This window comes from Copadichromis virginalis, linkage group LG4, assembly GCF_057382275.1.
Source record: "Copadichromis virginalis isolate Kocher_CV1m ecotype Utaka linkage group LG4, C_Virginalis_male_GT1.1, whole genome shotgun sequence".
Taxonomy (NCBI): Eukaryota; Metazoa; Chordata; class Actinopteri; order Cichliformes; family Cichlidae; genus Copadichromis; species Copadichromis virginalis.
Window position 1 is genome coordinate 5,650,251 of NC_140621.1, and position 16,467 is coordinate 5,666,717.

The 16,467-nt window shown below is 40.7% G+C and overlaps 1 protein-coding gene across 1 annotated transcript in view; it reads right to left on the bottom strand.

Moving 5' to 3' along the window:
* The window catches only part of hdac5 (histone deacetylase 5), a 64,376-nt gene extending 50,415 nt beyond the window's left edge, over positions 1-13,961 (bottom strand). The window contains exons 1-2 of the mRNA XM_085453260.1: positions 13,723-13,961; positions 718-877 (exon numbers count right to left, since the gene is read on the bottom strand). Of these exons, the coding sequence (XP_085309386.1) occupies positions 718-739 (22 nt within the window). The 5' untranslated portion in view covers positions 740-877; positions 13,723-13,961. The remainder of the gene's footprint in view (positions 1-717; positions 878-13,722) is intronic.
* Between the last annotated feature and the right edge of the window lie 2,506 nt (positions 13,962-16,467).

The following is a 16,467-nucleotide window of genomic DNA, read 5'->3' on the forward strand; positions in this document are numbered from 1 at the left end:
AACACAGTGTAACAGACTGTAACTGGATCTAGCTTGCTCCTTATGCTAATGCCACAGCCAGTATACAAATCAGTAAATATAACTGTTCAAGATGTACCTACAAACATGCTGCCCAGTATGGCACAAGCTCTCAAACCAACACAGCTCTATAAAATAAGCTCAAGTCTTGCAAGGCTGTCAGTTTTGACCTGGACAAATCTAAATTTTGACCTGACTTGAGAAAACACTGTAGATAAAGCACAGAGCGGGCTTCAGAGACACTTTGTCTGCCACAGGAGGAAGTCACACACACTTAGCGCTGTCAGGCAGCTGGAGTAAAGCTACCTACAGTATGATGACATGACTGCTTTTGATACTGACAGCTTAGATGAGCCAAACATCTGCTAGAAAGTGCCACTGAAGCATCGAGCCTTTTAGTCGTACTCACAGTGTTTACACAGCACTCAGCACCTTATTGAGCCAGCGCTCAGTATAATTGACCTGAGCTCAAAGCGCAACAACAAAATCACACTGCACAGTAACCCAACCACAAGAACAAGGCCAAAGTTTGCATTGCTCATATGGATTTATCTGGGAGCTTAGAACTTCGACACATTAAACACAGACACTGCATGAAAAAATGAACATTCACCAGTCCAAACTGGGCAGTTTTACGCTTCCAGGATTCAGGACCACTGTTAACTAATTACATATCATGCTGTTTGAAGAAGACTTTACCTGAGGGGTGTGATGAATTCATGATGGCTGAACCTGGACTTCTTTCCCCTGCCCTTACACTGTGTGTGTGTACGTGTGTGTGTGGGTTAAAGCGGGTCCTCTGAGTCGGCCATGTGTAGAAGGACACACGGATGATTCAGACCTTCTTCTCGACGTCTTTCTGCAAAAGACAAAATTGCGTTTTTCAGCATTCACACTCAAAACAACCAACACCTCAACCAAACAGCTACAGCCCAGTCACAGCGTAGCAGACAAACTCGGACTGCAGGTTGATTTGATCCTGCTCGACAGTTAACTGCAAAGATTAGCATGCTTAATGTCTCTCTTGGCTTCTGTTCTTCTGTCTGCCAGAGGTCAAGTCAGAGCCACAGTATAGTTGGAGTTCTTTATTTCCCTACTTTTCACAGATGCATCCAAAAGCCTGAGAATGCCTGTGAATATGTTTTTATTGGCATGTGTCAATAAAATATTTCATTCAAAACAATGATGCCAGCTTAAACATTTTAGTGTTGAGTTAAATCTCTGAAATTTCCCTATTTGACAGCTTTTTATAGCACTTGCTCACGTCCAATAATCCAGGTTACTGCAGCTACTGGTGATGTCTGTAAAGCTTCAATAGGTCCCATTAATGTTCAGTAGGGTTTAGGCAGTGCTGGGCAGTCGTTCACAAAACGAATCAAAACTGACATTCAGAACATTTTATCCATGTTGGTTATTTGTTTTTTATTTTATTATTGCTTCCGTTATGTACTGTCCCCTTTAAAACACACTAGAGAAAAAGTATCATGAGGAAAACTCAAACACTGAGCTGACAGCACAACCCGAGCAGCTTGTGTGTGTGTGTCTTTGTGCAAAATAATAAGTATTTATTCAGTAAAATGATGGTAAAATGTTCAATTAATCGTGATTTTGATTTGAGCTTCAGAGTAAAGTCCATGACAGGCATAAGTCTGAGGTCTTTTCTGGTGTTCTTCAAAGCTTTGAGGTGTGTTTGGGCTCATTATCCTGCTGTGAATCCTTCTCCACAAAGATGAGGTATGAAATGCTACTTCTCCTTGATCAGGATGCACTGCAGGAATCCAAATCAAGAGACTTTAATATTTCCTCCATCATATTTCCTTACTGATTTAATCTGCCGTGTCATTTCTTTCATGTCTTTTTACCTATATTCTACTCTTGCTGCAACAAATTCTGTCAAACATCAGAAAACAGGATTCCATCATCTGCTGTAAAGTTCAGGTTTATCTTAGTCACTAAGATAACCTTAGTTACTGATCCAGTCCTGTCATGTTTTGATGGTGAGAAAGTCTGACCTCTCTTAGTACCGATACCTCGCATCCCCAAAATTGCCAAAGCCATATAATACAGCTGTGCCTGAAGTTTAATATGGCTACAGGTTGATGTACTTTATGTCCTAATCTGCCCTCATCTGAAAACAGCTTCAATGACAACGAGTAAAGGGAGGTAACACAGGTCTGAACTGCTAACCAACAAATACCTCCAGATCCTTGGGTGACTTGAAAGGCGCTCATAAATAAAATTTATTATTATTATTATTATTATTAGGTGTTTTTGATAGGGTTTCACATTCCAGGGCCCAACTGTACATGTTGTATTATCTGTGGATTAACTGAAATATTAAAATGAAATGTCAATCTTTACACCAATAAAAGCCATTCATCAATAGCACAAATGAATACAGAAGTAGTTCAAATAAAATCTTTATGCACACAAGCTGCTGGTACACTTTTCCACAAGCTTTCATTTTATGTTTTACTGAAAGCTGCCATTCCTTGTCCTCTCTGTCTCCTTCTAGCAGCAATGCCTTCAGGATGCAGCATTCACTTACTACTGTTTATAAGCTTTAGCTACTTATATAGACTATGTCTTATTCTTACAAACGCTAGCAATACATGTAGTAATAAAATCTTCTGTTTTTGTGACAGATGCTCCCGTCACCTCTATGCACTTTTGCCAAATATAAGGCCTGGGGGCCACAATTGGCCCGGCAAAGACTCCAATCTGGACCGCTGGAAGGCTTTGGACAATATGAACCAGTGCATAGCTGAACTGTCACAAGTTTTATAGGTTTTCCTGCTGATAAAGAGTCCACACATTCATACTACACCAAAGCCACAGAAAAATAATCAAATGACACAAGACTTTTTCCACTATCTACTACAGAAATTTCTGCTTTTATTATAGTGGGTCCACATTTTTTTTAAATGTAAAAAAAAATAATCTGTGAATTAACAAAACTTTATACATTTTCTGTCTTTTCACACATTTATCATGTCAAGAAACTGAGACGTGCAGTTGAAATCACACTTTGTTTGTCTTATATTAAAACATTGCAGGGATTAAATGTTCAGTTACGTTTCTCTACACTGACAGAAAAGCTGTTTCATTATGATATATGACAATAACATCACAAAGAATCATGAAGTACAGTCTGATATGATGACATTCACACTGGCTATATGTCAGACTGTTCTGATCTAGAATAATGAGCACATTTGTTTTGTTTTATTATTTTAAACACAGAGAAAACCCGAGGCTCGCTGATGCTGCTTGATCCTCTGGCTCCACCTACTGGTTTTGTACTGAAAAAGGGTTTATGGAAAATATACTGACACCCTAAATAGTTCCCAATAAAGTGTGTAATAGGTGTGTGTGTGTCTAAGTGTTGCAGCTGAGTCCTTGGCTACTTAGCTGTAATGTAATTTAAAGTCCCCTCACCTCCTCCATTCTTTTTGTGTCACTCAAACCACACACACTCATTTGTTCTTGGACACATCACACACACACCGACATAGAGCAGCGTGGCGGCAGTTGTGTGAGGACTGCTGGCTCTCAGCCCAAACACTGATAGCAGTCGATTAATGCTTTTAACTGATGGAGGGGGACATCTCAGCGTGGGTGGATTCTTCATCGCTGTCATAATGTCACATACATCCAACATTTACTCGCCTGTAGATGCAGCTGAATCGGCTCAAAATAAACCTTTTTAACACATGTAGTCAACTAACCTGTATGTACAATATAATGGCTTTGACTGGTTGAAAGTACACTGGACTGCTTACAGACGCAGATAAAAACAAGCCTACAGGTGCGTGCCTACGTACTGTATGCCCACAAATTCAATTTAATTCATTTATATAGCACCAAGTCACAGCAACAGTCGCCTCAAGGCGCTTTATAGTGTAAAGACCCAACAACAAGCAAGAAGGAAAAACTCCCTTTTAACAAGAAGAAAACTCGAGCACAACCAGGCTGCATCTGAGCTCATGTGATGTCAGATGGGGTCAGGCCTGGTTAGTACTTGGAACTGGAGACTGGCTGGGAATACACATTAAACTGGAATAACTGGTGGCCCAGCAGAGCATTAGTTTTCAGTGTCAGCTCACAACAAGAAGGTTTTTAAAAGCTCTTTTTATTTGGAGTCAGGAGACAGATACCTTCTCTACTTTTAAGATTAGACTTGAAACCACGCATTTAATCACTAGTTACTATTCATGTCTGCCTCGCTTCCACAGCATGTCTTCATCCTGTCTTCCTACCCTCACCCCCAACCTGTGGCAGCAGATGACCTCCGCTCCCTGAGCCTGGTTCTACTGGAGGATTCTTCCTGTTAAAAGGGAGTTTTTCTTCCCCACAGTCACCACAGTGTTTGATCACAGGGGGTCATTTGATTGTTGGGGTTTTCTCTGTTTTCTTGTATTATTGTTGTTGTGATTTGGCGCCATATAAATAAAACTGAATTAACTGAACTGGTAAATGGTAAATAGTAAATGGACTGGTTCTTATACAGCGCTTTGAGGCTGTTTGCCAGCACTTTTCACACTCTCCCTGTGTCTGCATGGGTTCTTTCCAGGTTCCTCCCACAGCCCAAAGACATGCCTGTTAGATTAAAAGCTGATGCTAAACTGGTCATAGTTTCTGCCTCTCTGTGTTAGTCCTGATAGGCTGATGAACTATCCAGGGTGTACCCCAGTTCTCAGACTGGGGTAGCTCGCGCAGTCTCCGCCCTCTGTGAACCTTTACCACACAGCAATCCATACTTTAGTCGTGTAATCCATTAGAAATACATTAAAATCCTCAAACAGCACACCCAAAGTAAAGAGGTCCAGATTAATAACAAAGAAAGGAGAGGCCAAGCAGACACCACCTACTGCTGCCTGCGTTGCACACCTGTCAGTCAAAGCAGCCACACCACTAACTACTGCTGACTTCTAAAAATATACCAGATTTGTGTGAAAAGGGAAATTAAGCACAGAAGCCAAAACCACTCTAAAAATATGTTTTTAATGCTGTAAAGTTGGCTACTTTATGATGGAAGTCTACGGGGACTGACTCGCTTTTGGAGCCAGCCTCAAGTGGCCATTAAAGGAGCAGCTCTGGAAGCTGAAAAATGAAAAACCACTGAAGAAAACAGCAGAGCTGAGCACAAAACTGAGGCATAAATCATGAGGAAATAAATCATTCAGCTGTCATTTTCCTCTACCACCTTAACAATCCCACCGACTGAATAGCTTCAGCACATTTAAGAAATACGACCTGTATGTTTGTGATTTTTAGTTCAGACTTTTTAAGCAGTTATTAAGTGTTAAAAAGGAACTGAACATATTGACCTAGCACTACAACACAGTGGAGATCAGCTAGAGGAACAAATGTTTCCCAGAGAAGCTGCTGAAGAACAACCATATGAGCTCCAAATAAAGTCACTGTTGCTCTTACTGACAACAATACGACACAAATGTAACCGACATTACTGATAGCAAACACTAGTTTGTCGCATTCACTGATTTTGAAACAAAATGAGTGCATTTACGATAATGCAGCTGTGGCCGGATCATTTCCCGGCAGATATGTAAACATGTTAAAAGAGGAAAAACAGAGGAGTAATTAACAGCATTAATGAGCCAGGTCCTGGGTTTGCTGGTGCACATGGGACCTCGCTGAGGCAGAAATGAACAGAGCTATTGTTGAAATTAGCAGGAGCAGCTGCGCTTTTCCAGCTCTGAAACACGTTGTCCTGTTGGACACGTTAAAAACACTCACAGCTCACAACAACCGCTACGCAACACCAAACTACTGCTGTGCTGCAACACAGGTGCACTTCTTTAATCACAACTGAAAGCACAACAATGCAAATGATAATAATGAGCTGCCTATTTACACAGAGGTAGGCTGGTGTTACTTACTAATAACGACCGTGCACACTGCAAAAAAAAAGTGTCAGGCAGTGGAGAGAAAACAGGCCAGGAATGAAAAAAGAAAAGCGACGGCTCGCACTCTGCGGGGCCCCGGTTCTCACCTATTATGTTAACTTTGTTCTGTGTCGTTTTTTGTTTTCCTTTTAGATTACTTTCAGAAAACTGTAACTCTGTATAATTAGCTCTCGCATTAAGTCCAAACAATTAGTGCCGCAAATGTGAAAATAATTATTCAGAGGGTCAAAATGATTTAATACGATTAGTCACAGCCTGGAACAACAGTGGATTTATTCAACTTAAACTGGTGGGGAATGAACGTGGACTTTTATGGAGGAACGGGATGTCCTGACATGCAAACCAAGAATTATTGCAAAGCTTGTGTAACACACAACAGTTCAATAATATCAGAAATCAAACACAACAAGTGAAACATTTCAGCCTATAATTAGCTTGGGACTGACTGTGTTACTGGCTGCTGTCCGACTGGAGGAAAGCTGCCTTTGCAGCTCTCCTCCAACTTCGCTAATTCCTGAAAGAAGTCACAGGATGTCAGTGTCAGGGCCTATATAATGGGATGAAACGCTGTGGGTGTCAGCATGTCTGCGTGCCTCAGTGAGTGTGTATGTGTGTGTGTCTGCACTCAGGCTAAAGAGCTAACTAGCCATGACAGACTAACCTGCTGGCCAACTACTCCATTAGCCTAATAACATGCACACACACACACACACACACACACACACACACACACACACACACACACACACATACACACACACACGCATGGGGAGGTCGGGAGAAAGAAAGAGGAAATACGTGAAAACAGAAGAGCAGAAGCTGCTGCTTCAGTGTCCAAATGTTGCCAGAAAACCAAGAAACATAAATTACTCTGTTTCTCACTCTGCCACCTCCTCCTCCTCTTCACACTATCATTTCCTAAAATACCTGGCCCCTCCCAACCTGGAAAGGAGCAGGAAGTGCTGCCTGGCAACCACGGAGCTGGGTGCCGTGGTAACGGTTCACCTGAACGCCTCTTCCCTAAACAAACAGCAAGCCTGAGCAAGGGAGACAGGGGGAGCAGGATGTGGAGCTAATGTCAGAGGCGATCTCCTGCAGGATTTCTTTGGAGTCCCTTTGTCCTGCTTGCTCTCACCTGTTCTCTGTCACACACAGCAAGCTGCTGGACCATGACAGCATTTAACACCGGCCCCACTGCCCACCCCCCCGCCTTGAGTCCAGCACATTCAAGGAGAAAGGAGACAGCAACTCCAACGCGCCAACACACACATGGTGTAGCTGTCTTTACCAAAGTGACCTTACTGTATCAGCACATATTTAAAATAACTGTTAAAGCTTCAGCGACTAGCTTTTAATCCTCAGGGAGTTAATAATGCGCAAACATCCTGACTGTTACAAAACTGATGCTTTACAGCTTTTCTATCTCTTAACATAATAACTAGTCCTAACCTGAACACGACAGGGACAAACACCATAATCACACATTTATACAACCATTACATTAGTCATTCCTCCTTCGAGTGTTATCAAGATAATTCTCTATATTCCTCTGCTTCACTCAGTGTTACACTGTCCAGCAGAACAAAAACAACAAACCCTGAGGGCTATTTTGTGACCTATTTGAATGATATTGAATCATACTTTTTATTAATCTCTGGCTCTCTTCCACAGCATGTCTTCTATCCTGTCTTCCTTCTCTCTCCCCAACCAGTTGCGGCAGATGGCCCCGCCCCTCCCTGAGCCTGGTTCTGCCGGGCCTTTTTAAAAGGGAGTTTTTCTTTCCCACTGTCACCAAAGTGCTTGCTCATAGGGGGTCATATGATTGTTGGGTTTTTCTCTGTATGTATTATTGTAGGATCTACCTTACAATATAAAGCACCTTGAGGTGACTGTTGTCGTGATTTGCCGCTGTATAAATAAAACTGAATTGAATTTGTTACAGTGTTGACATACTGCTGGGTTCACTGCAGGGCCCTTACAGAGAGACGTAATCATCACAACAACCTGTCACTAAAGAAGGCTCTGAAGTGGCTGAAAGCTCTAGAAATAGAAAGCAAGAAGCATCAAAGTTGGAAGGCAATGAGACAGAGTAACATAACAGAGCAAGAATCCAATTATTATGATCACTGGAGGTCAAAATGAATGGCAGATGATTATCGCTCTTACATAACTAAAAGGCTGGCCTTTACCTCCAAGATCTGACCTCTTGACTTTGGAGGAAGGACGGAAGAAATAAAGAAATATCTGCTAACATGATGGTAGAATTCACAAAGTGTAACAAATTCTAACCAAACATGAAGGCAGATAATCAATATCATTTAAGCCAAATCACTATTCTGTTTTGTTCTGATCTGAGTAACTGAGCCAGAGCTACTGAGACTTTAATACCATTACATTACAGACTTACATCACCGAATGAAGAAAAGCTCTGCTAATATTTACTAAACACATTTTAATATATATTCAATGACTTACACATAGACTCTTCTCAGTCTGAGACAATTGCCTTACTAGTTTGAAAGTTCAGTCCCCGCTAACTAGCCAGCACCGCCCCATCCAGTGTCACATTTCCCTGCTTGCAGGATCATCAAGTCACAGTTTTCAGACTGTCATCCAGCAGTCTGCAATGAAAATGTGCTGTGAGGTGGAGGGTCGCTCTAACCAGAACCTGCGGCAGGGGAGGAACTAGTTCATGTGATGCTATGCTGAGTTTATCAGAGCTGTCAAACAAAGCGCAGTTCAAGGCTGTTCCCACACTGCAACTGATTCACACATTGTTTTGAAGCTGACTGCCTGTCACCTGTGGACATTAAAGCCTCCGGTTGCCTTGGTAACTCTCTAATGTTTTTACTACCAGGTCACATGTCAATCAGCTATACTCTCAGTGGTAGTCGCTTCAGTTGCTCTGCTGGAAGTTGAGGAAAGTTTATGTTGCATCCTGCTCACTTCATGTCACCAGCAGTCACCTGAAGTCGCTAAACATCCTTCACTTTCTACAGTCTCTGGTCATGACATCACTGACATTCACTTCCAGTATGGATGCAGCCCAGTCAAAGTCCAGACCTAAATCACACTGAGATGCTTTGGCACGAACATGCCCTTCTTCCTCAAAAACCCTCCAATGTGACTGAATTAAATATATGTGCAAAGATGCAGGCCCAAATCCCTCCATGGTGATGTGAAAGACTCATTGCCAGTTATCGCAAATGCTGCCAAGGATAGCACAACCACTTATTAGGTTTAAGGTTTTTAAAATATTGTGATGATAAAGAAAATTCTTGCTTGTTCCTTGTATTACCCTTGGGGTTGTTATAAACTCTTCGTGAACATCTACAAATCAGATATAATGGGTAATTATGCATATTACCTACAGTAGCAGTCAAGAGTTTCAATACACTCTTAGAGCAGAGCAGTTAAATACAGGCAGTATGTATAATTACCTGTATGGCATCCAGTTACCTTGGATTCTCAGGAGAATGCAAATCCATAATGACAGGCCTTAAGCTAAGTGTTTATTGTCAAACCAATCATTGTCCTATACTACTACTACTAGGCTGTTTTAGGTAACAACAGAAAAACAAGACTGGCAGAAATAACCTCACCTTACACATAGTACCTGTTCAGTCTTACCTAGGACAGGCCGATATGACCTCATGAATACACACACAGACCCTGTGTTTGCGTAGTTTCTCTCTGGATACTCCGGCTTCCTCCCACAGTCCAAAGACATGCAGTTAGTGGGGATAGGTTAACTGATGATTCTAAATTACCTATAGAAGTGCTGGGTATTCAGTACCCTTCAGTACCCTTAGATTGTTTAGACTTAGACCTTAGACTGCTGTTAAAAGTCTAAAATTCAAAGCCACCATAAGCAGTAATAATGAATCTGCACACAGTGATGTCAATATTGCAACATCACTGTGTGCAGTTTACCCCAAGCTATAAAAGACATGACCTCACCAATAACTAGTAACTAACAAAATAGTACTAACCAAAGACAGGTAGCATGGTAACAATTTAAAAAAAACATCTTATGGTAGCATGAGTGTCCCGGGTTTGATCAATGACCATTAACAGAACCAATAAAGCTTTTTTCATTCTTTAGGGAAGAGATTTTTCTGTCCACACTCAAACACACTGTGGCAACTGTCCATCGTCTAAGGCCCGTTAACCCAAATGATGGGTTAACAGGGAAAATTTTCACAAAAATCCCTGGAAGTAAACCATGTCTATAGATGATACATCCACTTCAAAGACTTTCATACATGTGCCGTGTTATCTGTGTGACATGAACTTATTCCTTCACTCACTGCTCTTAACACACTAGCCTCTCTGTGAATGTTGTTTTTCCTTTACCAATGGCTTTTAAAATAGAAAGGCAGTCATTGGTTGATCTCTCTCACACACATTGAATACATGTAAAAAAAAAAAAAAAAAAAAAAGAAGCCCTATATCAACCTGTTATCATTTTTTTTTAAATTTCTTCCAGGAAACACCAATTAAGAGGAAGCTATGATCATGTAGCAGTTTTTATGAAGTAAATGAATAAGGGGCACATTGTGGGGTCCAGTTATGAATACAGCAATTATATGAATTTGAATCATTAAACTAAGGAAGAATAAGAGTACTGATAAGAGTTAATACAGATAAGCATTACCAGTACTGCTACTATTCAGTCCTTGTGACGTGCATCCCTACCCGTGAAATGTGTTCTACCTCAGCCTGTGCTTTGAGTTGCTGGATGATCTATGGCCAAACAACTCAGCCTCTAGGTGTTTTCACAACAGCTGATGCTGACGCACAAATTTGTGCTCCCTCTTGGGAGTAGGACCAATACTCAGCAGAACCATGCAGGATCAGTGCAATGAACTTTAATCCCTTTTCAAGTGGTTTTGGCAAAGCTTTTGGATTTTTATCACCATAACCGACCTGCATGATTTGCGGATGAGTCCCTAGTCATACTGGTCACAAGCATTAGTGATGAGTGCTACTGTCCAATACAACATCAATTTCTTCAGATTGTTCTTTGTTTGAAATAGATTGAGGTTTAATATTGCCAGAGGGCAAAATAAAAGTAGACAAAGACACTGTCATCTAGTCCAACTGCAAATCACTAACTTTCCAGCAGAGATGCAAGGAGGCGGGATTACAAATCTAATAATAAAGACAGACTGTGGTCGTCTTATTTTGCAAAAAGGAAACTAAAACCTTGATGTTCAGAGAATTCCATACACGATGACTGATTGTCATTTTGGCTTTCACATTAATATAAAAGTACTAGTTTTTGTTTTAGCTCCATAGAAACCATAGAATCTAAACACTGCGTATGTACCAAAGCCAGTTGGGGCACCTGTCTAACTTTACATACCGAAAACAAAGGACACCCACAAGCAAAACAAAAAAAACATGGCGAGTAGCCCTGCCTCATTGATAAGAAACAGTCAGGCATGAAAGTACTTTGTGTCGAAAGTGGATGACCAGGACATGCTAACTGACACGAGGCAGTATGCAAACAATCCCACTGTGTTTTTTGGACAAAGGAATGAAATGCTTCTAATTTAGCAAAGCACCTGAAAGATCAGCATTCAGATCTGTTCAAACAATTCAAGGTGAATGAGTTTCAGTTCATATTACCAACATCCAAAGTATTATGTTATCCTCAAAAATACATTACCATTTTGTTTGAGACAGATGTGAAACCATCTATGTCTTCTCAACAGAATATATCATTAACATTTTAAATAAATGGTCTGCCAGCATCATGTAAGTGATTTAAAATCACTTTTTAATGAAAGAGTTTAAGTAGATGGGATACTGGCTTTGTTTTGTTTTCAGATTAGGTATCAAGAATCATGTAATTCTGCTGGTATTGGCAAAGACTGCAAACGTTCAGGTATTGTGGCATGCCTATAATGCAGTGCTATGACCAACTGTGGGGAAGAAGAACTCTGACAGCAGGGGACCTCCAACAGAACCAGGCTCACAGTGGGGGCAGCATATCTGCTACAGCCAGCTCAGGGGTGAGAAGAAAATGTGGCTGCAGGTTAGCTTGTTGGGTGTGTATTTGTGGCGCTCTGTTTGAGACTGGTGACGATGTAACAAGATGTCCCATCACATTACAGAAAAACATAAATATGATGCTTTTTACTGACAGAACTATGATATTTTATCAGCATTAGGGTGATTTTATTATGTTATGCTATAAAGTGTTGTAATTTTTTCAAACATAAATGTAACATATTCACAAATAAGTTTTGTAATATTGCTGCAACCAGACCCTGGTCTGCGATTTTTACATTAGCACTACTGGGACTAAAAGGTAAAGCAGACATTAAAGATCAGCACTGAATATTACTTCTGTAATGTAACCATATTTTGTTTGTATGGATCTAGTGTAGTATTATAAATCTTGAGTATGTGATACTTCCATAACATCAATGATTACATGGGCTGCCAAACATTACAAAGCTGCCTCTTGATCCAAAAAAGGGAAGAGAGAAGGACTGAACACTCCAGATTCGACTTATGAGGCGCTTCACTTATAACTTTGCAACTTGCAAGTTATCAGGTTAATTGAAATCTCCATGAGTCCTGTAAGGTTCTGCTTAAAATCTCAGACGCGGTTAGCATTAGGTAAGCAAAATAACAGAAATAGTGCCATATGAAAAGCACTTTACAGAGATGTGTGAGGGTTAACATTTTAATGTAAATTACTTGAATTACTTCTATATTTACTTTAGAGCCCTTTAGAGCCATATTGTTATGATATTACTTCATTGTATGCTTTTAGTTAGCATGTTGTTGTTGTTAAATGTAAAATATAATTAAGTTTTATAAGATGTAAGCAGGTTATGACTATTTGTTAATGCTGTATTCTCACTGCAGAGACTTACAGGTTAAGAGCTGAGGCTTGCTTGCTTGTGATTTTCACAAATATCTTTCTACCAACTTTACTTACCCCTCTTATTCTTAAACTGACTGTCTTACACTCTCTTGTTTTTATGCTCCTTCTATTGCCTAAAGAGTAATTCAGTGAGCTCCATAATAAGGAGTCATTAATCATGAGATGACACAACTCCTGAACTGCAGCAAGATGGCAAAAATGCACATACAAATTAGACATTTTTAGTCAGTATACAACTCGACAATGATGCTTTAATGGCACTGCAGATGCAATAAGATTCAGGGGAAAAACTGGACAGCCTCAACATAAGTTAGTGTCTGAATACATGTGAAGACTTCATACCAGCAGTGGTAGTGGTACCCATAACAGCTACTAGTAGCAGCTGTTATGTTCTTCATTGGTAGCCCCTGGCAAGTAAAACCACCATATTTGTAGTTAATTGGTGCCCATTGCTAGCTCTTAGTTTATTAACTTGTGGTTGTCAGCTGTTTGTTCTGTACTAGTTAGCTGGAAGCTATCATGTCACTCCTGGCACGCCGCTAGTGCCTGTATGAAGCTGTAATAACTGTTACCTGTTTGGTAGCTAGTTAGCTGTTGTATCTGTCAGGTGTGAGCTTGTGTATTTTAGCTAGCCTTAGCACTAACTACACAGTTTCCAAGTTAGCCTATGCGTTAACTGTACGGCAGAAGTGAGGACAACGTTATAGCAAAAGCACAAAATGTTACATCTTAGCTCTGCAGCAAAATAAGACCAAATAAATGTCTACGCATAATGTTCTTGGACGGTCACGCACACACGCACGCGCCTCAATCTCTCGCTCACGCTCTCCCTCTCTCCCGCTTTCTCCCTCTGATAAAACCCCACGGTACCGTGGATGTCGGCGGCTCCTCTTGGAATGTGTATTAGAGCAGAGGTCGCTTCCTCCCGGCTTTGGTTTCTGCCGAGGCACGGTGTGTCCCTCCGTGGAGCTCCTTTGCGCTTCTAATTCACACGAAAACGCGTAGTTTAACAAGCGGGACGCGTCTCACCTCCTACCGCTTCACCTCCTCCATATTTACCGTCTGCCTCTCTCCCTCTCTCTCGCTCTTTCTCCCACCACCAACAACAACATTATTGACGTCCTCCTCTTGCCACGTGACCAGTCTGCTGAGGCTAAAAATAGACTCAATAGAAACCAATGGAGGCAGACAGACAAGGCAGAAGTAGACAGACAGACGTAAAGTTTGGCTTGTTTGCCTGCTTCACCTTACTTTGTCAGATAATCTTCGTTAGTGGAGGCAACCGGACAGCGTCTTACTTTCGAGCAACAGATAACACAGGAAAGACTTTCTAAGAGTATTCCCTTTAGTTGCGCAATTCATGAGCAATAAATAAGCTGACTGCCAGGTTTATGAACTTGTGAAGAGTGCTAAGATTCTTATCATCTATGAATATTTTTTGCTTTATTCATGAGCAAACTCTCTACTATCACACTGCAGGGCCTTTTTTGTTATTTTTTTAGAGCTCTAGTATGGCGATTACACTAAGCTAATCATTTGATTTCACAGAAGTCGCTTTAAAATCCAGACATGTTTGAAGAAGTTCTATAAAAGGTTAATACAAACTCTTAGTGATTTGATAGTATTTTCACATCCAGGAGACCAGGATTCAAGTAGAAACTTGGAATACAGTGTCTACTTGTACTGAAGCGCATCCCTGTCATAAGATGTGTCCGATCTATTTGTAGTGATGTGCGATACCACTGATTTCCTTTCTGATCTGATACCAAGTAATATTCAGGGTGGTATCGACGATACTGATCCGATACCGATACTTTGTACAAAAACTCATTTTATTTATTGTATCTCAAATTATAGCGTCATAATGATTATATCAGAATCAGAATCAGAATACTTTATTGATCCCTGGGGGAAATTATTTGGACATCATTATTTGGACATAGGTCATCAGATTACTTGTTCTTATCACTTAATAATGCAGAGTTCATCATATAGAAATAAAAAAACTTAAGTTGTGCGCTATTTGAACACCTTGCCTGCCTGCAGCACTAAAGGACTTCGTGAGAGACGTCTGTGTCGCCCTAGCAGCACCTGTCCCTGTCCTCCTCTTCAGTTCGTCTCAACATACACTTGTCATATCCTGTGATATGATTTAGGGGAGACCGGGGATAGTTGTAACATTTTTGACATTTCTGTCTGTAAATTGGAGCTCTTTTAAGGTAGTGGATTCAAAATGTAATGCAAAGTATTTACATGTCTCTGCTATTAAATAGTGCAGCTATTTTCTCTGCAGCACAATTACCCATTGCATGGTATGGTCTCAAACACAAAGAGTGAAATGTTACAATTAACCCCATAGTCTGGGTTAGTTGTAACATATCCTGGGGTAAAATGTAACACAATGAAATAAGGGTACTAACAAAATATTAACAAGTAATCTTTGTTTATTCAACACATGAATGCACTTAGAGCCGTGTGTGTGTGTGTGTGTGTGTGTGTGTGTGTGTGTGTGTGTGTGTGTGTGTGTGTGTGTGTGTGTGTGTGTGTGACAGAATGCAGAAATCTAGCTTTTGAACATATTCCAACCCCCCAAAAAAGACAAGTTATGGAATTTTCTGCAACTGAATATTTCATTCATTTTGGTTGGTCTTCCTTGCGTTTGGCCTCATTGGCTCAGTGGGCATTATAACCTACAACTCTTGCACCAATTTTGAACATAACAATGAAGCTGAAAAAATGTAGTTGTTCACCAGCATCGCAATTCCATTACTTTTTATCATGGCTTACCTTGGTGTGGTTTGCAAAGTGCTTCAGAAAGATGAGGAAATCTGTTTCTTGCACCCATCCTGATTTATTTCCACTACCAGTACTTCCTACTGGTCCATCTCTGACACAGTGGTCTGCATAATGTATGTGTGGGAACACAAACAGTGGAGGAATTGTGTTGCCAATGGCATTAACCGCATATACAAATGCGACCAGTGAACCTCTCTCTGCTGATGTCGTTGCCCCAACTTGTTTAATATAAGTTAAAGTAATAGTGTGGTAAGTTGTAACATCTGCATTATTGTTACAACTAACCCAGACTGTTGCTGTTACAACTGACCCAGACTCCTATAGCCATGAACTAGCTAACATTACAGCCAACGGCTAAAACATTAGCACTAAAGACCTACACAGAATATATCCCCATAGACATACAAATAACACAATTTAAGTTTGATGAGTTTAACTGCAAAGCAGATAATGCTATTACAAATTGAAATAAAGTAGAAAAACTTACTTTTTGGCATACAAATTACTTTTTTTGTGTTAAATTGTCTGTGTTTGACAAAATGTGCTGATTTTTCACATGTGATAGCAGAACTGAGTTGGGCATGCACAGGATGAGTCACATCATTTGAAACTTAGCCCTGATTGGAGAAATTGGAAGTGTAACTGACCCACGTTACAACTATCCCCGGTCTCCCCTACTCTGAGGTGTTTGACAAGGTTAGTGATGTTGCCACAACCATACATCCCAACCCTCCTGATTTTTCCGGGAGAATGCCGAATTTCAGTGCCCCTCCCGAAAATCTCCCGGAGCCACCATTCTCCCGAATTTCTCCCGATTTT